Below are 24234 nucleotides of genomic sequence, written 5' to 3'. Positions count from 1 at the left end.
CTTTTAAAAGGCAGAAAAAAGTGTGTCTTCTCAAAATGCCAGGGGAGACTGTTTTTTTTGCTTGGGTCTGGTATGTTTTCGATAATGCTATCAAATTAAAAAACAGCCGCCAGACCAGGGGAAAACGCTATGCAGTCTCCTAGAGAATGGTGTCATAATCTAAATTTGACCAGAGAATGAAGATCCAAAAGTGATTTCATTCAGAAGAAAAAATGCCTAAAAGGGGAAAGTAACTTTGAATTCTGAGAATTGACTCCTGCAAAAGGAGCAGGGTATAGCCGAAGATAGTCACAGGAACTATGATAAGAGCAGGCACATGTGAACATTTATATTAAACACACCCTGCATGTGGCAGGAGAGGCTGATGTGAACAAAATCAACTGCTCGAGGTTTTGCTTCATCAGTTTTATTGGTCATATATCCAGAATTCATCATATATAAATCTTTCAAAATAATGAGCTATTACAAGAATAGTTTACAAGTCAGCTCTGACTGCACAAATACTTGACACAGGAAACCATTTTTACAAATACGTGTGTTTTCTTATAATACTGTAATAAAGAAAATAAGTCTGTATACATCTTATGACAAATTTTATAGAGTCTCTTTTTCCCATTCAATCATCGTTTCAGGTTTTCTATTACAAAACGTCCATCACATCCAATAAACGAAATTACAATCTGCTGCTGCTTCTCATTTTCAAATACTATAAAGATTCACACTGTTAAAGGGTTTTTTGGGTTCCTTTTCTATTCTTTCCTGATTTGAAAAGAATCCATGTATCTAGGCTAAAAGAGGTAACTTCAACAATATCCCTCTTGACTAGAACTTCTATCTGATTAATCATTGTTTTGGTGAATTATCTTTTCACTTCCTACTTAGGCTAGGCCAGGTGGTAGTTTTACCCCTTCTGATAAAGTCCTGACATTCCTAATAGTTCCTAAACTGCAAATGAAAAACCCTAGAAACGAGTGAAATAGAAAAGAAAGCTAAAACACTATTGATTAGAGAACACACTCAAATTCAAGGTCTCTCCCAGGTTGAAGAAGACAGAAAAGCAATAAAGTATAAGGATGTGGCAGTAGTTGTATAAAATACTGAAAATCTGAAAGAGTCATCACTTAAGCCAGTAGTGTATCATTTCCAGAATGTCAGAGGATACAGAATCTTAGACTCTGTGGCTAGGCTGACATTCTTATGCTGTGGCTTTGAAATAGCCTAATAAATATCCACTTGCCCAGAGCAAGTAATCATTTAGGCCAGGGGAACTTTACAGAATACTGACCATGTTTACCTGAAGAGATAGGAACCACCAGGGCAAACATTTGGCATTCACTCCACTTCACTGTTACTGAAAAGCATCCACTTGGCAAAGCCTGTTGTTTTACTTTTCAGGTAACGTGAATTAAAATTAAGAAACTAGCAGTATTCTACTACAGTCAGGTTCCTGAGTACTCAGCTCCAATTATCTAATATTCTTGAAAGGATGCTGATATGGTTTGGTTGTGTCCCCCCACAAATCTCAACTTGAATTGTATCTCCCAGAATTCCCACGTGTTGTGGGAGAGACCCAGGGGGAGGTAATTGAATCATGGGGGCCAGTCTTTCCCGTGCTATTCTCGTGACAGTGAATAAGTCTCATGAGATCTGATCGGTTTATCAGGGGTTTCTGCTTTTGCTTCTTCCTCATTTTTTCTTGCCACCATGAAAGAAGTGTCTTTCGCCTCCCACCATGATTCTGAGGCCTCCCCAGCCATGTGGAACTGTAAGTCCAATTAAACCACTTTTTCTTCCCAGTCTCGGGTATGTCTTTATCAGCAGCGTGAAAACGGACTAATACAGTAAATTGGTACCAGTAGATTGGGACCTGCTGAAAAAACACCCAAAATGTGGAAGTGACTTTGGAACTGGGTAACAGGCAGAGGCTGGAACAGTTTGGAGGGCTCAGAAGAAAACAGGAAAATGTGGGAAAGTTTGGAACTTCCTACAGACTTGTTGAATGGCTTTGCCCAAAATGCTGATAGCAATATGGACAACAAAGTCCAGGCTGAGGTGGCCTCAGATGAAGATGAGGAACTTGTTGGGAACTGGAGTAAAGGTGACTCTTGTTATGTTTTAGCAAAGAGACTGGCAGCATTTTGCCCCTTCCATAGGGATTTGTGGAACTTTGAACTTGAGAGAGATGATTTAGGTTAACTGGCGGAAGAAATTTCTAAGCAGCAAAGTGTTCAATAGGTGACTTAGGTGCTTTTAAAGGCATTCCCTTATAAATAAGGGAAGCAAAGCATAAAAGTTTGGAAATTTGCAGCCTGACCATGCAATAGAAAAGAAAAACCCATTTTCTGGGGAGAAATTCAAGCCAGCTGCAGAAATTTGCATAAGTAGCAAGGAGCCTAATGTGAATCCCCAACACCATGGGGAAAATGTCTCCAGGCCATGTCAGGGCAGGCCCTGACATGTGTGTGCAGCCTAGGGACTTGGTGTCTTGTGTCCCAGCCACTCCAGCCATGGCTGAAAGGGGCCAACATACAGCTCGGGCTATGGCTTCAGAGTGGAAGCCCCAAGCCTTGGCAGCTTCCATGTGCTGTTAAGCCTGCAGGTGCACAGAAGTCAATAATTGAGATCTGGAAACCTCCACCTAGTTTTCAGAAGATGTATGGAAATGCCTCAATGCCCAGGCAAAAGTTTGCTGCAGGGGAGGGGCCCTCTCAGCGGCAGGGGAGAGAACCTCTGCTAGGGCAGTGCAGAAGGGAAATGTGGTGTGGGAGCCCCCACACAGAGTCCCTACTGGGGCACTGCCTAGTGGAGCTGTGAGAAGAGGGCCACCGTCCTCCAGACCCCAGAATGGTAGATCCACCAACAGCTTGCACCGTGCACCTGGAAAAGCCGCAGGCACTGAACAACAGCCGTGAAAGCAGCCAGGAGGGAGGCTGTACCCTGCAAAGCCACAGAGGCAGAGCTGCCCGAGACCATGGGAACCCACTTCTTGCATCAGTATGACCTGGATGTGAGACCTGGAGTCAAAGGAGATTATTCTGGAACTTTAAAATTTGACTGCCCTGCTGGATTTCAGACTTGCATGGGCCCTGTAACCCCTTTATTTTGGCCAATTTCTCCCATTTGGAACAGCTGTCTTTACTCTATACCTGTACCCCTGTTGGTATCTAGGAAGTAACTAGCTTGCTTTTGATTTTACAGGCTCATAGGTGGAAGGGACTTGCCTTGTCTCAGATGAGACTTTGGACTGTGGATTTTTGGGTTAATGCTGAAAAGAGTTAAGACTTTGGGGGACTGTTAGGAAGGCATGATTGGTTTTGAATAGTGAGGACATGAGATTTGGAGGGGCCAGGGGTAGAATGATATGGTTTGGCTGTGTCCCCACCCAAATCTCAACTTGAAATTGTATCTACCAGAATTGCCACGTGTTGTGGGAGGGACCCAAGGGGAGGTAATTGAATCATGGGGGCCAGTCTTTCCCATGCTATTCTTGTGATAGTGAATAAGTTTCACAAGATCTGATGGTTTATCAGGGGTTTCCACTTTTGCTTCTTCCTCATTTTCTCTTGCTGCCATGTAAGAAGTGCCTTTCACCTCCCGCCATGATTCCGAGGCCTCCCCAGCCATGTGGAACTGTAAGTCCAAGTAAACCTCTTTTTCTACCCAGTCTCGGGTACGTCTTTATCAGCAGCATTAAAACAGACTAATACAGATGCTTGAAGCAAGCCCTTGTCCAATAAGGTATTTAATAGCACTTAGGGACTATTAGATGTCCCATTTCTCTTCTCTTTCATTTCTCTTATCTCTTCTCACCCCAGTGTAACGAATCGCTACAGGTTTTTACCAAAATGCTGCAGCAGTAGTTGGAAATGAGTTATTTTGCATTACGAAAGTGTTCAATCACATTATGACGGGTCACATTTGTATATAACCAGGAGATGGCCAAATAACATCTACTGCAGTGATTTTGCAAATTCAGCATAGTCAATGTATCCATCATTGTTCTTGTCATCATCTCTCAAAACACCATCTATTATGTTAATCAGTTCATCTTCGCTCATTAGTGGTGCCTGTTCACTCCCTTCCTACAAAATACAAATTAGACAATGATGAGTTGCGCATTTTACCGGAAGAAGTGCTTAGCTAACGTCCAAAATATCCATGTTCTTTCATGGCACTGTTTATTTAAAAAAAAAAAAAAAAAGGAAAAACAAAACAACAAAATATCCACGCTCATATGTGTCCAAAAACTTTCAATGGAGTATGGGGCTACTTCTAGGTATCTAGATATATATAGACAGAATATGTATTATTGAGTCAATTTATCATAATCCAGTTTAGAAATTACATTTGCCAGTTAAAAGAAGGCCCTTCAAAATAGGCTTTTGCTTATTTGTTTCATTACGGGTCATTCTTCTTTAATTGGAAAAGTGCCATTCCTCCTGAGGGTCAGCTCTGTGCAGAAATTTGCCTGACAAAATAGAAACAGTGACGAATTGGACAACAAGTTGGCATCAAAACAAGAGGAAGAAGGCACTGCCCATCAGCAGAACCTGTTATGATCTTTGAGGAGAAAGTATTTCCCATGCTCCAAGAGCAGGGGTAGTGGGCTGAGGCTGTTCACATCCTTGGCTGGTTCTTCCTTTGCCACATCTCCCACATTCACCGTTCCCTCTCCTATCACCACCACTATCCTCATCTGCCAGGACTGCTGACCCCTAATTCCTCCGCCTAACACTAGTCTCTCCTCATATCCTTCAGTCTGTCTCCCATAGCCAAGGATCTTCCCTAAACAATGCCATTCTCCTGTGCAAAATCATTCATGCTCCCTGCTGCCTTCAAACCTCACCTGCACTCCTAGCAGCCAATGTAATCCCACTCACCTAGCTAACTTTGCCTTGCTTCCTCTCTATAGAGGGCAGTGTGGCAGAAGGGGAATGACATTAAATGTGGAGGCACAAGGATTTTTTTTTTTTTTTTTTTTTGAGACAGGGTCTGACTCTGTCACCCAGGCTGGAGTCCAATAGCACGATCACAGCTCACTGCAGCCTCGACCTCCCAGGCTCAGGTGTTCCTCCCCACTACCCTCCCACCCCCTGTCACCCCAGCAGCTGGGACTACAGGCAAGCATCACTATGTCCAGCTAATTTTTGTAGAGACGGGATATCACCATGCTGCCCAGGTTGGTCTTGAACTCCTGGGCTCAAGCGATCCTCCTGCCTCAACCTCCCAAAGTGCTGGGATAATAGGCATGAGCCACTGTGCTCAGCCTGGCACAAGATCTTGATTTCAGTGTCTTCACCTAGTAAATGGGAGGGTTTTGTTTGTTTTTTGTTTTCTGAGACAGGGTCTCGCTCTATTGCCCAGTCTGGAGTTCAGTGGCAAGATCGCAGCTTGCCACAGCCTCAACCTCTCAGGTTCAAGTGATCCTCCTACTTCAGCATCATGAGTAGCTGGGACTACGGGCATGCACCACTGAAAATGGAAGTATTAACAATGCCTGCCACTGCCTACTCAAGATGTTGCAAAGATCCAAGGAGATCTCTAACCTACTTGAAAGGGCTTCAGAAACTTTGGAGCACCATACAGTATCACACAAGCCCTCAATTACTGCCACGTCCCTGAATCCCTTGGTCTCAATTCACCATTCTTCCCAAACAACTTCTCCCTTGCTCTGCAGTTTGAATACGGTCTCTCTTTTAGGCACTGATTCTCATACTCTGGTGTGTAACAGAAATGCCTGTAGCACTTAAAGATACAAACGCCCAGCCCTGGGACTTCTGCCTCAGCAAGTTATCCTTTGCGGGAAGGATCGTTGGACAGAAAGAGGCAGAACACAGAAGAGAAAGAAGCAGCAGCACCTTTTTTTTTCTTTTCTTTTTTTCTCTTTTTGAGACAAGGCCTCACTCTGTTGCCCAGGCTGAAGTGCGGTGGCATGATTATGGCTCACTATAGCCTCCACATCCTGGACTCAAGCAATCCTCCCACCTTAGCCTCCTGAGTACGTAGAACTACAGGCATGCACTACCAGGCCTGGCTAATTTTTTAATTTTTGTTTTGCTTGTTTTGTAGAGACAGGGTCTCACTATATTGCCAAGGCTGGTCTTGAACTCCTGGCTCAAGTGATCCTTCCACTTTGGCCTCCCAAAGTGCTGGGATTACAGATGTGAGCCACCATGCCCAGTGAAGAAGCAGCACTCTTGGCACATAAGGACAACACAAGTCAACAAGACTGGGGACCAAATTAACAAAGGGAAGCCTTCCTGTGATACAGTCCCCCAAGCCACTGCCAGACCTACCTCCTTATGGACATGAGTGATGGCTGTGGAGAGTTCTAAGCCATCAAGCAAATTATTGCCATCATAATCATGCATTTTGAAGTAATGGAGCTGCAATTCTTGTGGCGACATCTCCGCCTCTGGTTTGTTGATGACACCTTCTAGATGCTCCATGATATGCCTAAAAATCAACAGTCAGGTTCAGGCCAATTAACAGTACTGGGATCATGCTGAAATCTTAAGGACTCTGAAAAGTTCAAGATCTTAAACTTCCTCCAGCTCAGAAAAACAAACACCAGCAGTGGCAGACCACACTCGAGGATTACATAGAGACAGACAAGGCCTTGAGAGGAGCAGGAAAAGTCAAATAGACCATCTGTTATGCTGGCAGGATTAGGGTATTCTTTCTTCTTTATTATTAGAATTTTGTTATAACATTTTCAGGCCATCAATTTAAAAATATGTCTTTTAAAACATTTTTTTTTTTCAGACAGGGTCTCACTCTGCCACCCAGGCTGGAGTGCAGGAGCATGATCTTGGCTCACTGTAGCCTCAACTTCCCAAGCTCAGTTGATTCTCCCACTTTAGCCCCCCAAGTAGCTGGGACCATAGGCATGTACTGCCACATCCAGCTAATTTTTTGCAATTTTTTAGTAGAGACAGGTTTTCCCTATATTGCCTAGGCTGGTCTCGAATTCCTGGGCTCAAGCAATCCACCTGCCTCAGCCTCCCAAAGCACTGGGATTACAGGTGTGAGCCACTGCACCCAGCCTTAAAAACAAAGGATAACCGAGTATAATGCGTGAGGCTAACTGGCCCAAGACAAAAGCTGCAACAAATGATTCAATGTTTGAATGTGTTGATTTAAAAAAGGTCTTGTTATAGTCAAGAAACCTTAGCTATTTTCTGGATTCTGCTACTATGACTGTGTATGTGTACCTGTGTGTCTATTTGTATGTGTGTATGTCTGTCTGTGGTGAAAAAAAGGAGAGACTGGATTCAGGCAAGTAATGTGTCCCATTTGGGCCTAAAGATCTTCCACTTGTGATACAATGATGAAAAAAGAATACCTGACTTATAGGTGGCAATAAGGAATAAGAATCACCCTTGAAGAATGTCAAGGAGCCATAGAAACAGGAAGAAGGAAAGGAGGACTGAGCATGCCCTTGCTGCTGGCTCAGCTGCAGATGATGGGGAGGCCACTGGACCACAGCCCGGGCTGAATACGTACTCTTGATCGTGCACTGTGTTCTTATCCAGGCCCATGCTGCCGGGTTGGGAGAAGCTGGCTGCAGGCTCCTCAGCCCTGGCGCCTGGGGCACAAAAGGCCCAGAGCAGGCCACACAGGAAGGGGGTTCTGAGCAGGGATCTCATGGTCATCAATATCTGTGAGATGGGAAACACAGAAGAGGAAGGCAGAGCATCAGAGCAAAGGTTTCGTTCAGGGCTTGACATGGTATGATCCTGGGAAACCTGATGAAGCAGTAAGGTTAGGAAGAGAGCTTGTCAAACAGGGCCCAATGCCAGCTCTGCTTTGAGACTGCGGGATGACCCTGGGCACTCCAAGTCACTCAAATGGCAGGGGAAGGCTCATGAGGTTTCCTGAAGTGCCTGCAGAGTGCCAAGCAACACGTGAAAGCTTGAAGGGACTGGAAGATTATTCTTGCCTCCCAGAAGCTATGGTCCACTGAAAGAAATATTTTCCATCAAGAGCACCAGGAAAGGCAGCCAGCAAGTTATATCAGATTATCAGAGAAAGAGAAAACCCTCTAGGAGTTCAGGGGAAGAAATCTCCTCAGAGTGGAGGAAAATCAGAGAAGGCTGATTGAGCTGGTGACACTTCAGCTGGGCCTGGACAGATATGCAGGGACTGAAGGACCACAGGAATGGTGGGAGCAGAGTGGCAGGTGCCCACAAGCGGGAAAGAAACTACAAGTAGTTCAGCTGGGCTGCAGCCTAGAGGGTAGGAAGCAGACAGGACAGAGGTGGCTCCAAGGGCTAGACAGGCTGTACTGGACATGGCTTTGCACACTAGGCCAGGGCTTGACATCTCCTGCAGAGAAAGAGAGGAGAGTCACTTACAATTCATGAATGGGAGGTGAGATCAGAGCTTGGTTTCAGAATGACTCATCTGGCGGCACAGTGGGGAAGGCATGAAGTGGCAAAAGCAAGACTAGAGGCAGGAGCATGGTAGCCAAGGGAAGTGGTAAGGCGGGTCAGATCAAGGTCTGCGGCAGTGGACAAGGTTCTGTACCTCCTGGGTGGTGACAGTGCAAGTAACTTAACCACAGTGAGCAGGCACTGGAAAGAAAAGTTACAGAGAAATCAGGATGCCATCAGGGACTCCCAGGGTTTGGCCACACTTGGAATTGTGGTCAATAAGATGACAGTCAGCTACAGAGCAAGCTCTCGGAGGGCAGGGAGAACTTTAATCCCACCAGTATTACCCGCCAAGGGTCAGGCAGGCCTTTAATAATTGTTGATTCAATGGAAAGTCTTGGTCTGTCCTAGGGCTGACAGACTGACCTCAAAAAGGAAGGTGAAGGACAGCCAGGTGACCTACATACAAAAACAAAAGACCTGACTGAACACTCACTTCCCAACAGGCAAAACAGATTCTGCTAGATAACAAGGCCAGGGATTTCTAACAGGCCAATTGTAGTCCACAGCCCCAAACCAGCAGTGGTAAAGACAAACCATAAGGCACTGGTCATCCCCTTTACATGCTATACACATGGCTCAGCTCAGAAGCTGCAGCTGTCTCTGTGCCTGGGGCTGAGAGGTAGAGGTGTTATAGTCCCTCTTACCCATCCTAAAAGGCTCTCAGGGCAGAACCCTGAAAGTGTGAGTATGCCACCCTACAACACTTAGAAAAATTTCCCAAATCCATTTTTCCCATTACCAGTATTGCTTCCCATGGCCCCCTCCTTAAAGGGGACAATAGTCACTGGGATGTCTAACTTCCAGGATAGGCCAGGCATGGTGGCTCATACCTGTAATCCCAGCACTTTGGGAGGCTGAGGCAGGAGGATCACTTGAGGCCAGGAGTTTGAGATCAGCCTAGACAACACAGTCAGACCCCCATCTCTACAAAAAATAAAAAATTAGCTGAGAGTAGCAGTGCACCCCTATAGTCCCAGCCACTCAGGAGGCTGAGATAGGAAGACTGCTTGAGCCCAGAAGTTCAAGGCTGAAGTACACTCCAGCCTGGGTAACAGAGTGAGACCCTGTCCTCCACCACCAAAAAAAAAGAAGAAACTTCCAGGGTGCTAAAAAGCACCTAGAATCTAGTCTACTTCTAAACAGTGACATCAAAATGCAATCTGTCTCAGACCTTTTATTTTTTAATTTTTATTTTTTTGAGACAGAATCTTGCTCTTTCGCCAGGCTGGAGTGCAGTGGCACAATCTTGGCTCACTGCAACCTCCGCTTCCCAGGTTCAAGCAATTCTCCTGCCTCAGCCTCCCGAGTAGCTGGGATTACAGGTGCATGTCACCACGTCCAGCTAATTTTTGTGTTTTTAGTAGAGACAGGGTTTCACCATCTTGGCCAGGCTGATCTCGAACTCCAGACCCTCAGGTGATCCACCCGCCTCAGCCTCCCAAAGTGCTGGGGTTACAGGCATGAGCCACCGTGCCCGGCCACCTCAGACCTTTTATATCCGTAGTTTAAAAAAAAAAAAAAGCAATATGTCATACGTAATAGGAAAGAATGCTCAATATATATTGAATGAAAAAGAACAGGCTGCAAAAAAGCGATAAAGAATAATACACTTTTGTAAAATAAAACTGTGTATTTCCTACACAAACTAATAACAAAGATTATCTTGAGACATGAGATTAGAATTGTGATTTTCAGCTGGCATGGTGGCTCATGCCTGTAATCCCAGCACTTTGGGAGGCCGAGGCGGGCGGATCACGAGGTCAGGAGATCGAGACCACCCTGGCTAACACGGTGAAATCCCGTTTCTACTAAAAATACAAAAATAAAAATTAGCCAGGCGTAGTGGCGGGCACCTGTAGTCCCAGCTACTTGGGAGGCTGCGGCAGGAGAATGGCATGAACCCGGAGGTGGAGCCTGCAGTGAGCCGAGATCTGCTACATTTTTTTATGAATATGTATTCAATGTAATCTATCCCATAATTTTGTCCCAATACTATATGGATCGGATACAAAAGGAGTTTCCGGTTAATTCTTATCTCCACAAAATAATTCAGAAACAGTCAGAAACTACACTTCCAATTTTACCAAATAAAAGTGCCCAGACCTTGCCCAGGGACAGTGGCTCACATCTATGATCCCAACACTTCGGGAGGCCGAGGCAAGCGGATCACTTGAGGTCAGGAGTTTTGAGACCAGCCTGGCCAACATGGCGAAACACGTCTCTACTAAAAATACAAAAAAAAATTTGCTGGGCATGGTGGCGTGCACCTGTAATCCCAGCTATTTGGGAGGCTGAGGCACAAGAATTGCTTGAACCCGGGAGGCAGAGGTTGCAGTGAGCCAAGATCACACCATTGCACTCCAGCCTGGGCAAGAGAGTGAGACTGTCTCAAAAAAATTTTTTTAAAGTGTCCAGACCCTGACAAGGCCACTGCCACTGTACCTGGTACCACAAAACAAGGTTTCAGGTTGCTCCTAGGAGTGACTGCCTAGGCCATAGCAGAACAACTTGTTCTGACCACACATCTTAGAGTTCTGGGACAGGAAGGATCAGAGAAGGGAATCAGGCTCCTCCCAAGCCTTTCAGACTCATTTACATCAAATGTCTCTTTCTCCAGTGAGGTCTTTTCAATTCCAAGTCTGGTGTAAGGTATTCGTCCTGCAGGCTCCCAAGTGCTTCCCTTCAGAAGGCTCCCGTCCACAGCTGATGACAGCTGCAAATTAATTCTTTTTTTTCTTTTGTTTTCTTGTGTGTGAATGAATTCTTGAAAAACTGCCTGATTACTTGTCAGTGCCCCTTGCTGGATGGGCTTCGAGAGGACTTGGACTGAATCCACATTCCCATTATCAGGCACAGTGCCTGGAACAGAAGCTGCTGGTTCTTAGCCTGTGTGCCATGGTCCTTGGGGAGCTGAGGGGATTACCACCTTTGCAGATATGCTGCCAATTTTTAATGTCACTGTAACTGAAGATGAAACTTTTCTTTTGGAGATATCTATCATGGAACTCATGGCACCATTTCCTCCAACTATGTGATTGGATGCTTAGTATATCAATTTGGTGTGTGTGTGTTGGGGGTGGGGGAAATTCTATTTAGATAACACCAAAAGGCAACCAAGTGATTAATCATATAGTAACTATGAGTCCAAAATATCCCTTCTTTAAGGGAGGTGGGATAAAGGCCAAGAATCACTGATTTTGAACTTGTCTCACTTTGGTTTGCTGTTGCAGGTTTCTAATCATTGGAATGCAACAAAAGCCAAATCGATAAACATAAAGAAAAAAATTCCTCCAAGTGGTACACTGAAAACAGGGAATCGGGCTGGGCATGGTGGCTTATGCCTGTAATCTCAATACCTTGAGAGGCTGAGGCAAGTGAATCACTTGAGCCCAGGAGTTCAAGACCAGCCTGGACAACATGGTGAGACTCCCTCTCTAATTAGAAAAAGAGAGAGAGAGAGGAAGAAAGGAAAGAAGGCAGGCGAGGGAGGGAAAGATAAAAAACAGGGAATCTAACTGCCACCTAACAAATTAAACTGCTGACAGTCAAGAGAAAGCATAAGCAACTCCCTCTACCCAAATAACAGGTTGCATCATCCATGCTCTAACTACTTAGCTCAAGGCCATGGGCAAACAGCCTGAAGATAAGCCCCAGCCCACTGGCCTTCTTTAGGAAATTATAAAGGCCAGGCTGAAGAAAAACCCAACGGAGGAGAAATTTCTGCAAAGGGACTTCAGGGCACAACCCATACCTTAAGACAGCCCTCACAAGGCGCAGCCTCAGTCCTGGGAGGGCAGTGCTGGACCATCAGCAGCAGTGCGCCTCCCAGTGCCTTGGCTGTCACAGTGCTCCCCTCCTGCTCTGCCAGCCTCTTCCTGTACCACAGCCTCCGCTCCTACTGGTTCCATCTGTCCATCTCCAACTTCCTTCCAGGACAGGTTCAAATGTCACTTCAGGATTCTTCCAGCCAAGACCAATTGCTCTCTCATCCGACCTCAGTCTCCAGCCTCTCACACTCATTTGACCTGAACATACGATCACAGGTTGTTCTCCTTTTCCATTTTTCTCTTTTCCTCCCTCTCTGAGAGTCAGGACCCTCTCTCTTCTGGCTCTCATTTACCTTACTGATCTCCTCTGAGCTGACCTGGCTCATCGCTGAATCAGGGAAGTGAGTCTTGGCACCTAGGTGTATTGTTCCCTATCCCACAGCGGATCTAGCCTAAGCTGGAACTTCCTTTGGAGGCTTCCAGTGGTTTGACCTGACCCAACCCTTTCTTCCTGGTGTGTCATCAGTCCTATAAGCACTAAGAGTTTGGGGCCAGCCTTCCTGTCAGCAGCTAGTAGCAGCTTCTCCCTCAAGGGGCCCTTGGTTAAGAATTCAAACCCAAAGCAGCCAAACTCACCAACATCCAGACATCCTGTACCCACAGCCAATGCCAAAGAAAAACTGACCAGTACTTTCTCACTTACCCCTGTCATGGTCCTGGAATGAAGGCAAGAAAATAACCAACTTCCTAAGCTAAAGAAACCTCTACACGGACTGAGGGTTGAGAATTGGTTCTGAAAAAGCAGGCATTTAATATTAATAACTTGATCTATTTGTTCATCTAGGGAGCCCAAGGAGCACCCATGCTTCACTTATACATTTAATGACCGTACTAACAGCACAAGGTACTGAAGATAGTACTATGACCTTGACAAACTCCTCTCACACAGATTACAACCTGGTAGAAAAGAGAGACCGGCAGGCAGACACCCATGGGGTACCACGAAATCCCCAACTCACACCTGAAATAACACATGAAGGATAAGAAGGATTATTTCAACCAAAGGACAGTGCCTCAGACATAACGAACCTATTGAAGGAACATGTAAGCCCAGAAGGAACTTGTTCTGATCTAAGAGCCAAAAAAGATTCAGTATGGTTGAAGACACAGTACAGTCGAGACAAATGAATCTAAAGTTAAAGGAAGACAGGTCATGAAGGGCTTTGCAAGCCCCGTTCAAGAGCTTGGAAGAGCAATGAGAATCCACCAAAGGGTGGTAAGGGAATGGGGGGACGCTTCTGGTGACATGATCAGATTTCTGTTTTAAGACCATGGCTGTAGCCTCTCTGTATAGAACAAACTACAGAGGATGAAGAAGAGATGCAGGGATCATCAGGAAGACCCCGAGGTAGTCCAGAGAAGAAAAGCTGGCCTGAACTAGGTAGGGCAGGGGGATGGGACTGGAGAATGAACGTATCCAAGACAGCTTTGCAAGGGATTCGATGTGGGTGGGTAAAGGAGTGCAGCAAGTGAGAATGATGCCCAATTCTGGCTTGGGCACCCGGGTGGATGGCCATGCCCAGAGAGGGAATACAATAGGAGATCAGCTTCCCCCGCCGGGCCCGACAGGACCTGTGGTCTCCCCGAGAGGGGGAACAAGGAGCAGAGGGAGAGTAAGGCTTCCGGCCCGCTGCTTTTGGGCCGGGCCAGGAGCAGTGTCCACCCGACACAGCTGGTCCCACAGGCCGATCCTCGGGCCCCCAGGGACCAGGGAAGGCGGCGGAGATCTGCCCAGCCGGCCCCGTCTGGCTCCAGAGCCCCCGGTGGGGCACAGGCTTCCGCCCCGGGAGACAGGCCGTGCTCCTAGCCGGTTAAGCGTCCCGAGACGGCCTGGGGGCCCAGCCCCCGCCCCCAGACTACTCCTGCCTCTCATCTTGAGCCCAAGCCTCCAGCCCACAGGAGAGGCGCCGGGATCCCGGCCGCTGCGGAGAGTGCGCTAGTTCACTCACCCTTACGGTTTCCGAAGCAGACGCGAAGCCCTCCAACGTGAGCCTCACCAGCCCCCGTCCCCAAAACGCTCTTCCTCGGCTTCGCCCCGCCCCCGCCCCCCCCCGACCTGCCCTGCGCACGCGCGCTCCCTGCCGTCCGCCCATTGGCGCCGCCGGGCCCCTCCCGCTGGCGGCGGCGGGCTGTGAGGACGGCTCGCGTGAGTCCACGTGTAATGGGCCCGCGCCCAGCACTGGCGGGACTGACGCAGTTCTTCTACCTGCTTTCCCAAGGGTGACACTCGGCTCCACTCCAGTTGGGCCGCTGGAGGCCCTAGGGGCCCGGCAGGTTGCTAGGCAACGCCGGAAGCCCTCAGGAACGTAGTTCCACGTGCGACGTAGGATGGCGGATCCGGATGGGGCGGACCCCAAAGCTGGCTCCCAACTCCGCTCCCCCCCCCCCGCCATACAGGGCTCTTGGTTCAGGTCTCTTGGTTCGTCCTGCTGCAACTTGGGAAGAAAGATAATAGGAATGCTAATTCCTTCTTGATGAAACGACCACAACACGCTGGAGCCGGCCTTAGACCCTACGTTTCAAGATTGGCCTGCTTCCAGCGTCTGCCAGCTCCACTGCACAAGCTGCGGCAGCCGCTGTCCCCGTTCGCTTCCACGGGAGTCCCAGCAAGACTATGCGACCCAGTTAAAATACCATCTTCCATGTACCGTTCGTGAAATCAGCAGCTTTTGTCATTCAAGAGAGGACAGATTACTTAAAAACAGACTCATGAACAAATAGGGAAACGAATACATCATCCCTGTATCGAATTCATCCCTGTATAATCCTGCCCTTACACCTGTGCTCCTATACAAGATTAACATTCAGTGAGTATCTATTGACCTGATGGATAAATGAGTGTAGGACGGTCGTTTTGTTTTTGTTTTGTTTTGTTTTGTTTTGAGACGCAGTCTCGCTCTGTCCCAGGCTGGAGTGCAGTGGCGGGATCTCGGCTCACTGCAACCTCCGCCTCCCAGGTTCAAGCTGTTCTCCTACCTCAGCCTCCCGAGTAGCTGGGATTACAGGCGCGTGCCCCGACGCCCGGCTAATTTTTGTATTTTTAGTAGAGACGGGGTTTCACCGTGTTGGCCAGGCTGGTCTCTAACTGCTGACCTCTTGATCCTCCCGCCTCAGCCTCCCAAAGTGCTGGGATTACAGGCGTGAGCCACCACGCCCGGCAGGACGGTCGTTTTTTTTAAAGCCCTTCTCCCATTTCTGTCCATAAAGGTACATAATCGTTTTTCAAATGAGCCTGGGTCCGGACAGGAAAGACAAAGAAAGTGGCTAAGTAGTTAGATGCCTTGAAAGTTGGCTAACGCCACTGCCATTGATGGTCTCGTTCCTTTTCCCACCTTCATCTGAGATTGAAATCTGCCACCCCTGTCCCAGAGAAAAATCCCATAATCCCTAATTTTTCTTTCTTTTTTTAAAGAAAAGAGTCTCCATGTTGCCCAGCTCGTCTCGAACTCCTGGGTTCAAGCAATCCTCCCACCACCTCCGCCTCCCAAAGTGCTGGGATTACAGGGGTGAGCCACCGCGCCGGGACAAAGAATCCCTAAGTTTTGAGGAAACCCTATTAATTCAAGACCCATTCTTCTTTCCTTACTCTGAACTTTGGATTAGTTTGATCTAGTTCCTCCTTCTACCCTGCATCTGCCATTCATCCATCTCTTCATCCATTCATCCACCCCTCCCTTTGTTCATGTATTCATTCAATAACATTTCTTGAATATCTTCTATGTACTAGGCACTCTACTGGGAGCTACTAGAGATACAAATAAGACAAATGAAGTGTCAAGAAGCTGGTGTCTGGTAGATGGATAAAGTGTCCTCATTCTAGCCAGTGCTTTCATTTTTTTCCTATGGATGTTATCCTGTGTTATGTCTCTCTTGAATCTACAGTCACTCCCTCTCTACCAGATAATTCCCATCAACATATAAACTTGCTGTATTTTCTCCCCCGCCATACCACTGAAACTGCAATCTCCATGCAAATCTAGTGGTCTCTTTGATCTCTTGTTTTTATTTTACTTGCCCTCTCAACACTGTTTTATCAAAGCCAACCACTCTCACTTAGAAACACTTTCTTCTCTTGTTTTCTGACACCACACACTCTGGGTCCTTCTGCTACCTCACTCGTTATCCTTTCTTGGGCTTCTTAATTGGCTTCTCAATCTATAATTATCAAAGTGTCCAGGGTTCTGTTCTGAGTCACCTTCTCTATCCACTCTCCCTATGTGAGTTTACCTAGTCCTGTGCTTTAGGTACCATTTATAAATAGATGACTCCAAAATATGTCTCTCTGACAATGACCTCTCTGTGTAATTCCTGACTCCTGTAAATAACTGCCTACTTGATGTCTCCATATGAATGTCAGACTGGCATCTCAAACTTAATGTGTCCCCCCAAAATCTTGATTTTCACCCCCAAACCTGCACCTCTCTGTCTTGTCCATTTTGGTAAATGTCACTGGTACTCATTCTGTTGTTCAAGCTAAAATTCTACGAGCTGTTTTTGATTTATCTCATCCCTTTACCTTTAAATCCTTCAGCAAAGCCTGTTGATGCTATCAAAATATATCCTGAGTCTTTGACTTCTTTCCACCTCCACTAAACCATCTAGTCCAGTAGTAGATGATGCTGCTGGACTACTTGAGAGAGAGCTTCCTAACTGACCGTCCTGCTTCCATTCTTGCCCTACTGTAGTCCATGAGTGAGAAGCCACCTTTGATTAAGCCATTTTATAGGTGGGTGTTCTGTAACTTGTAGCTGAACCCATTCCTAACAGGCAAATAATTTGGTACCAGAAGCAGGATGCTAAAAACAAGGCACTAAAATATGGAATTGGCTAACTGGAGGTTAAGGTAGCCAGTGTTAAAAGACTGTATGTCAAACTGGAAAGTTGGTGACCCTTATAAGCAGTAGTGAAACTGTCACTTGCTGGACCTTGGATATAGGCCACATGCCAACCAATGCTATGTTTTTGGAGAAATCTCACGAGCAATATGGAACATTAGTGAGTGTTGCCTTTTTTAGTAGCTTTCAGCAGACTCCTTCAAGAGAAGGGCAACTCTACATTGGAAATAACTGATTTGAAAGCAGAGATTAAAGAAAGTAACGACTAGGTAAGAGAGGATCTCTTTACCTGCAACCAAGAGTCTCATAACTTGGAACCTTGCTGAAATACCCCATTTACTTTGTGTACTCAGGTTGAAACTAGTACAAGTAGAGACAGAGAGGTGGCTTTATCAGGAGATAGGACGGCCATCCCAAGATACCAGAATGGCCTCTAGGTGGCATCTCTTTCCTCAGCTGTTTTGAATTGTCTCAAGACAATGTTTTACCTATGTAGGGGATTCCAGAGTGGATGAGAATAGGGGTGAAAATAAGATTTCAATTTACACCTTTTAGTATTGCTTTGATGTTGTAAACTACATATTACTTATTTGGAAAAATAAATAGAAAAATATTGAATAAAAACAATTTAAAGACTCTAGATAGGCTGGGTGTGGTGGCTCACGCCTGTAATCCCAGCACTTTGGGAGGCCGAGGCGGCAAATCACCTCAGGTCAGGAGTTCGAGACCAGTCTGGCCAGCATGGTGAAACCCTGTCTCTACTAAAAATACAAAATTAGCTGGGTGTGGTGACGCATGCTTGTAATCCCAGATACTCGGGAGGCTGAAGCAGGAGAATTGCTTGAACCCGGGCAGCAGAGGTTGAGGTGAGCTGAGATCGCACCATTGCTCTTCAGCCTGGGCAGCAAGAGCTAAACTCTGTCTCTAAATAAATAAATAAGACTTTAGGTAAGTTATTTGTGATTACTATACATGAAATTGATCAGAAGTCTAACAAATGATTGAGGTAATCCTGTGTCCCTAAAATCTCAAGCCTGGTTAACAACAGTCTCTTGCTGTTGGGCCCTGTGGTAATCTCTGAACCCTGGAATTCCTTCTAACAGGGAGTAGTATGCGAAAGGTGTGCGTTCTGCACAAGTAGAGGAAAAAACAAGGGTGCGGCTTCCAGATTCTCCAACTGAGAACTTAATACACTGCCACCAAAGAAACTGCAGTTTCTTTTGTTTAGAGAAAAGGTCTTGCTCTATCACCCTTGCATTGCATGAGGGTGACCTCAATGGGTTGCATGTTCTAGGCTCCCCTGTCAGATGGGATGGGGCTTTGTATTTCTCTCTCCCTTATTCATATTTCTGATAAGGGTGAACTGTGGTGTTAAAAGCTTGGAATTTTGGCATGTGTTGTGTTGTTCTGAATTCAGATATACTATAAACTGGGGTGGTGAATATGATGGCCATCTGCATTTGATGACCTTGTTTCTTCCGTCCCTGACTTTATCAAAGCACACATCACTCCTAATGAAAAGTCTGACTGTTGATTTCTTCAAATTCATGTTGGGGGAAGGTATATATATTAATTATGTATACATTAATACATAATGTATGTATTAAGTCACATAAATTAGCATTCCTTAGTATCCCTTTTGTCTCGCTCTCCTTTCTCATCATGTTGTTGTTGTTTGGAGTTTTTGACATTAGTTATTCTAGATAAACATTCTCTTCTTCAGTCTTAGCCTTTTTTTTGAGACAGAGTCTTGCTCAGTTGCCCAGGCTGGAGTACAGTGGCACGATCTTAGCTCACTGCAATCTTTGCCTCCTGGGTTCAAGCAGTTCTCCTGCCTCAGCCTCCCAAGTTGCTGGGATTACAGGCAACAACCACCACGCCCAGCTAATTTTTTGTATTTTTAGTAGAGATGGGGTTTCACCATGTTAGCCAGGCTGGTCTCGAACTCCTGAACTCACGTGATCTGCCTGCCTCAGCCTCCCAAAGTGCTGAGATTATAGGCATGAACCACCATGCCTGGCCTTAGTCTTAGGCTTTTTAAAAAAAAAAAATAGATAAATTTATCAAAAATTTTGATCGCCCTGACATCCCATATCTCTTGAAATTTTTCCTGAACTTGCCTATCTACTTGAACACTTCCTTCAAAGGCATTTTCATGATGAATTTTATGTGGCAAACTTCTGAGGTCTCCCCTGCCTGAGGATATTTGTATTACTCTCACATTAAAATGAAAATGTGGCTGTCTACAAAACTTCAGAGTTATTTTCCTTCGGTACTTAAAGAAATAAATATATGATCATAAGAAAAACTATATGATAATTTTAAAAAGGCATCTGACAAAATTTAATACCTATTCGTGATAAAAAAAAAAAAAACTTTCAGCAAACTGAGAATAGAGGGATACTTTCTCAACCTGACAGGGCATCTGTTAAAAACCCACAGTTAATATTCTTAGAGTGGAAGACTGAATGCTTTTCCCTTAATATCAGGAACAAAGCAAGGATGTCCACCTTCAACACTATTGAAAGTGGTTTAGTATATTCATTATACTAGAGCTTTAAGCCGTTAGAGAACAAGATATAAAAGGCATGCAGACTGGGAAGAAAAAGTAAAACTATCTTTATTCACAGATAATATGATCATGCACATAGAAAATCCTAAATAACGTAGAAAAAAGCTACTAGAGCTATTGATTTAGCACTGTCACAGGATACATTATACAATTAATGATATGTCTATATATGAGCAATAAGCAAGTAGAAATGGAAATGCTTAAAATACCATTATAATAGCATCAGAACATGAAATACTCAGGGGCAAGTCTAATTCAGTTATTGAAAGCATACTTTGTCTTAATAGTCTAGTCATTCTGTTCTCTGAAGTTCTTGTGCTCTAGTCCTGCAATAGTGTCTACTCTTTTGTCTCTTGTCAAAGCATAACTCAAAGACAATAGTTATCTTCATGCAAATGATATGCTCACTTTAAAGAAAATAGTCATTAAACTCTATCAACAAAAAAAGGATCTGTAAGACAGAAATCCCCAACTTTTTGGCACCAGGGACCAGTTTCATGGAAGACAATTTTTCCATGGAAGTGGTGGGGGGAGGGACAATGGTTTCAAAATGAAACTGTTCTACCTCAGATCATCAGGCATTAGTTAGATTCTCATAAGGAGTGTGCAACCTAGATCCCTTACATGCGCAGTTCACAGTAGGGTTCGCGTTCCTGTGAGAATCTCATGCCGCCACCGCTGATCTGACACTGACAGGAGGCATAGCTCAGGCGGTAATGCTCGCTCGCCCACCCAGTGCTCACTTCCTGCTGTGCAGCTGACCCACACTAGTTGGGGGGTGAGGGCCCCTGTAAGAAATAAGGGAGATAACAATAAAAAACTAAAGACATTCTGGGAACGATAAGTTTTTGGATTTTTTTGGTTTTATATTTGAGTGGAGGAAAGCTGATTAGCTGGCATCCAGCAAAGAGTCTAGTCTGTGAAGCGTGCCCTTGAGCAGGCTGGCTAGGGTCATCAAACAACAACTTTAGTTACTTAATAGATTCTGATGACCTGGAGATTTTAACCATGGAGTATTTGTGCCAGGCTGATACTATAATGTTGCATTAGGCCTATACCATTTCCTCCTCAGAATTTCTCAGCTCTTACTCATGGTTGATTATTTCCTTGAGCATTGTTATAATTTTTGATGACGAGTTCATTTTTAGTGGGGCTTTGTCTATGGGAGTCCTATGTGGCCTGGGCTGAGGCTATATTTCCTCAAAGAGCTTTGATGTTTGCTTCTATCTGCCTGCTATACATTTTTAGTTAATTTTTTAACTTGTGGGTTCCTGGTTTATATAGGTAGTATTAGACTAAACTCCAGACCTGAGTGCGGGCAGAGTGTAATTATAAATGCTCAGGGAAAATTTTTTTTTCCCCAGTCAAGGGGCAAGGCCAAGATATACAGCTTTACTGTGTTTCTCTGTGCATCTCTGCAAATTTTGTTTCTGGTTCATATGTACTTCAGTCCCTGAAGGTGTGAGAGGTAGAAACCACTCAGAGTTTCTCCCATTCTCTCACTCAACAACAAAAAACACGGAAGACATCTCTACCAAAATGTGGGGAGGGGCGGGGGGCTCTTCCCACACTGGAGCAAGCACATCGATTCTGCAGCAGACACCAGCTGGGAGGCCTCCAATTCAATTCAATTCTGATGCCATCTACCTAGAGATAACCTCAGAAACCGCAGGTTGAGGGTTCAGTTTTACAAAACAGCCCTCTCTTTCCCACCAGTCGCAAGTCCAAGGCCCCTAAAACATCTGACCGAATAGCTTTTAGATGGATTTCCCAAGACCCCCTCTTTATTACAGTTTATTACAAAGGCTATTTTAAAGTATACGAATAAACAGCCAGATGAAGAGATACATAGGGTGAGGTCTGGAAGGGTCCTGAGCACAGGTGCTTCTGTCCCCATGGAGTTGGAGTGCACCACCCTCCTGGCCCGTGGATGTCTTCTCATTCATCTTCCTGTCAGCCTCCATGTGTTCAGCTCTCTGGAAGCTCTCCAAGCCCTGTTATTTTGGATTTTTATGGAGGCTTTATTACATAGGCACAATTGACCAAACCATTAGTCATTGGTGATCAACTTAACCTTCAGCCCCTCTCTCCTCCCTGGAGGTTGGAGGTGGGGCTAAGAGTCCCAACCTTCTAATCACACCTTGGCCTTTCCAGTAAAGAGCTGTCATTCTGAAGTTACCTGGGGGCTGCCAGCCATCAGTCAACCATTAGCTTACAAGAAGACATCACTGTGGAGTCTTTAAGGATTGTAGGAGTTGTATGCTAGAAAACAGGGTCAAAGACCAAATATATATTTCACAGTATCACAGAAGGTATAGGCCTTAGAGAGTCCTAGCCATATGTGAAAGTATCAGATCTGTCTCTTTACTCTTTTTAACACAAAATTTCTTCCCTTGTTGCAGTCTCCATTAAAACTCAGAATTGGCCAGGTGTGATGGTTCATGCCTGTAATCCTAACATCTTGGGAGGCCGAGACAGGAGAATCGCTCAAGTCCAGGAGTTTGAGACCAGCCTGCACAACATAGGAAGACCCTGTCTCTATAGAAAAACTTCTTTTTTTTTTTTGGAGAGAAAGTCTCACTCTTGTCCACCAGGCTGGAGTGCAATGGCGCCATCTCAGCTCACTGCAACCTCCGCCTCCCAGGTTCAAGCAAATCTCTTGCCTCAGCCTCCAGAGTAGCTGGGATTACAGGCGCCTGCCACCACGCCCAGCTAATTTTCTTGGTATTTTTAGCAGAGACGGAGTTTCACCATGTTGGCCAGGCTGGTCTCGAACTCCTGACCTCAGGTGATCCACCCGCCTCGGCTTCCCAAAGTGCTGGGATTACAGGTGTGAGCCACTGTGCCCGGCCTATAGAAAATTTTTTAAAAAACAGCCAGGTGTGGTGGTGTGGGCCTGTAGTCCCAGCTACCCAGGAGGCAGAGGTGAGAGGATCGCCTGGGCCCAGGAAGTCAAGGCTGCAGTGAGCTATGATCCTGCCACTGCACTCCAGTCTGGGTGACAGAATGAGATCCTGTCTCTTTAAAAAAAAAAAAACCCAACTAAAGGAACCAAAAAAAAAAAATCTCAAAGTCCCTGTAAACCAGTAAAACTGTAAACCCCCCAGGGAAGCCTTAGTATCAGTTCATCAACATTCTTCCCTTCTCTCCACTAAGTTAGCTCCTTCTTAGTTTTTTGAATATTGAGAATTTTCCCTACTTTATTGTGAGCTTAGCTCTCCAATTAACTGAAAGCTTGGGTTTTACATTTATGGAATATAATCATATTTGTGAAGAATTTATATTTTGTATTTGAGTATAATAATATTCTAAAGAAAAATAATAAAATATATTGAGTATGAGTGTTTTGAATAGAATATGAGAAGAAAACTTGAAGAAAATCTTGAATGAAAATATACCATGTGATATTCATAAGAGTACCTTACTATTCATTGGATATTTTCTTTTTTTTTTTCCCCCCTGGAGATAGGGTCTTGCTCTGTCACCCTGGCTGGAGTGCAGTGGTGCGATCTCAGCACACTGCAGCCTCAATCTTCTGGGCTCAAGCCATCCTCCTGCCTCAGGCCCTGGAATAGCTGGGACTACAGGCACACTGCCAGCACGCCTGGCTAATTTTTGTATTTTTTGTAGAGACAAGGTTTCACCATGTTGGCCAGGCTGGGCTCGAGCTCTGGGCTCAAGCAATCTGCCTGCCTTGGCCTTCCAAAGTCCTAGGATTATGAGCGTGAGCCAGCCTGCCACAGCCTTCATTGGATATTTTCAAGAGTACTCTTAGTTTTTGGTAAATCATACATTTGGCAAATGGGGTAGCTTGGATACTGAACTAACTAATCCTTCAACAAATTGGCCTTTAGGGATATGGGCTGCTGCCATTCAGCTTTCAGTATTTTTCTATAATGCAGATCTGTTCGTTGCACTGCACTTGGTTTTCAATTATTTATTTATTTATTTCAGTGATGGGGGTTGTCTCGCTATGTTCCCCAGGCTAGATTTGAACTTCTGGGTTTAAGCGATCTTCCCACCTCAGCATCCTGAGTAGCTGGGACTACCGGCATGCACCACCACACCCACTTGTTTTTTTAACAATATGTTGAGCTGGGTGCAGTGGCTCATGCCTATAATCCCAGCACTTTGGGAAGCTAAGGTGGGCGGATCACTTGAGGTCAGGAGTTCGAGACTAACCTGGCCAACATGGTGAAACCCCATCTCTACTAAAAATACAAAAATTAGCCGGGCGTGGTGGTGGGCGCTTGTAATCCCAGCTACTTGGGAGGCTGAGGCAGGAGAATCTATTGAACCTGGGAGGCGGAGGTTGCAGTGAGCCGAGATTACACCACTGCACTCCAGCCTGGGCAACAAAGTGTCTCAATAAATAAATAAATAAATAAATAATATGTTGACACATGCCTGGTCAGAATAAATTAACCTGACTGTATCAACTGACTCATTTGATGTGAAAAGGCAATTCACAAACCAGTTCCTAAGCTGACTTCTCCCCTGCCACTTCCCCCCAAAAAACCCATGTTTATTTTTCATTTTTCCCTAAGCAACATTAATAATTG

At 45.4% G+C, this 24234-nt stretch overlaps 2 protein-coding genes across 7 annotated transcripts in view; one reads left to right on the top strand and one right to left on the bottom strand.

Moving 5' to 3' along the window:
* Positions 1–390: 390 nt before the first annotated feature.
* Positions 391–14581, bottom strand: MCFD2 (multiple coagulation factor deficiency 2, ER cargo receptor complex subunit). Of its 3 annotated transcripts, none has more exons than XM_008976249.4 (4): positions 14472–14581; positions 7507–7661; positions 6297–6456; positions 391–4082 (listed from the first exon to the last, which is right to left on the bottom strand). In XM_008976249.4, exons 2-4 carry the CDS (start codon positions 7653–7655, stop codon positions 3951–3953), a joined length of 441 nt encoding a protein of 146 aa, XP_008974497.1. In that variant the 5' UTR covers positions 7656–7661; positions 14472–14581; the 3' UTR covers positions 391–3950. The 3 variants fall into 3 exon arrangements, with proteins under 3 accessions (XP_008974497.1, XP_014199294.1, XP_008974498.1); XM_014343808.4 differs by lacking the exon at positions 14472–14581 and adding an exon at positions 14215–14339; XM_008976250.4 differs by lacking the exons at positions 7507–7661; positions 14472–14581 and adding an exon at positions 14215–14324.
* TTC7A (tetratricopeptide repeat domain 7A) overlaps positions 14566–24234 on the top strand; it is a 158717-nt gene continuing 149048 nt past the window's right edge. For 3 of the 4 annotated variants that reach the window (XM_055108009.2, XM_034953071.3, XM_063594965.1), the window contains exon 1: positions 14650–15072. Coding sequence is in view for 1 of the 4 variants with exons in the window: in XM_055108008.1 (XP_054963983.1) it covers positions 15690–15771 (82 nt within the window). In the remaining 3 variants the exon portion in view is untranslated. Of the gene's footprint in view, positions 15073–15677; positions 15772–24234 lie in introns of all 4 variants that reach the window. The other variant, XM_055108008.1, reaches the window with a different exon arrangement.

This window comes from Pan paniscus, chromosome 12 (genome assembly GCF_029289425.2).
Source record: "Pan paniscus chromosome 12, NHGRI_mPanPan1-v2.0_pri, whole genome shotgun sequence".
NCBI lineage: Eukaryota > Metazoa > Chordata > Mammalia > Primates > Hominidae > Pan > Pan paniscus.
This window is presented reverse-complemented; position numbering and strand designations above follow the sequence as displayed.

Bases quoted from the DNA above. Each gene is read 5' to 3' on its own strand.
- MCFD2 (XM_008976249.4), bottom strand. From the start codon at position 7,655: ATGACCATGAGATCCCTGCTCAGAACCCCCTTCCTGTGTGGCCTGCTC. The intron at 6,457-7,506 runs GTACGTATTCAG...GTTGATTTTTAG, and splicing joins AACACAGTGCACGATCAAGA to GCATATCATGGAGCATCTAG. The intron at 4,083-6,296 runs GTAGGTCTGGCA...TGTATTTTGTAG, and splicing joins TCACTCATGTCCATAAGGAG to GAAGGGAGTGAACAGGCACC.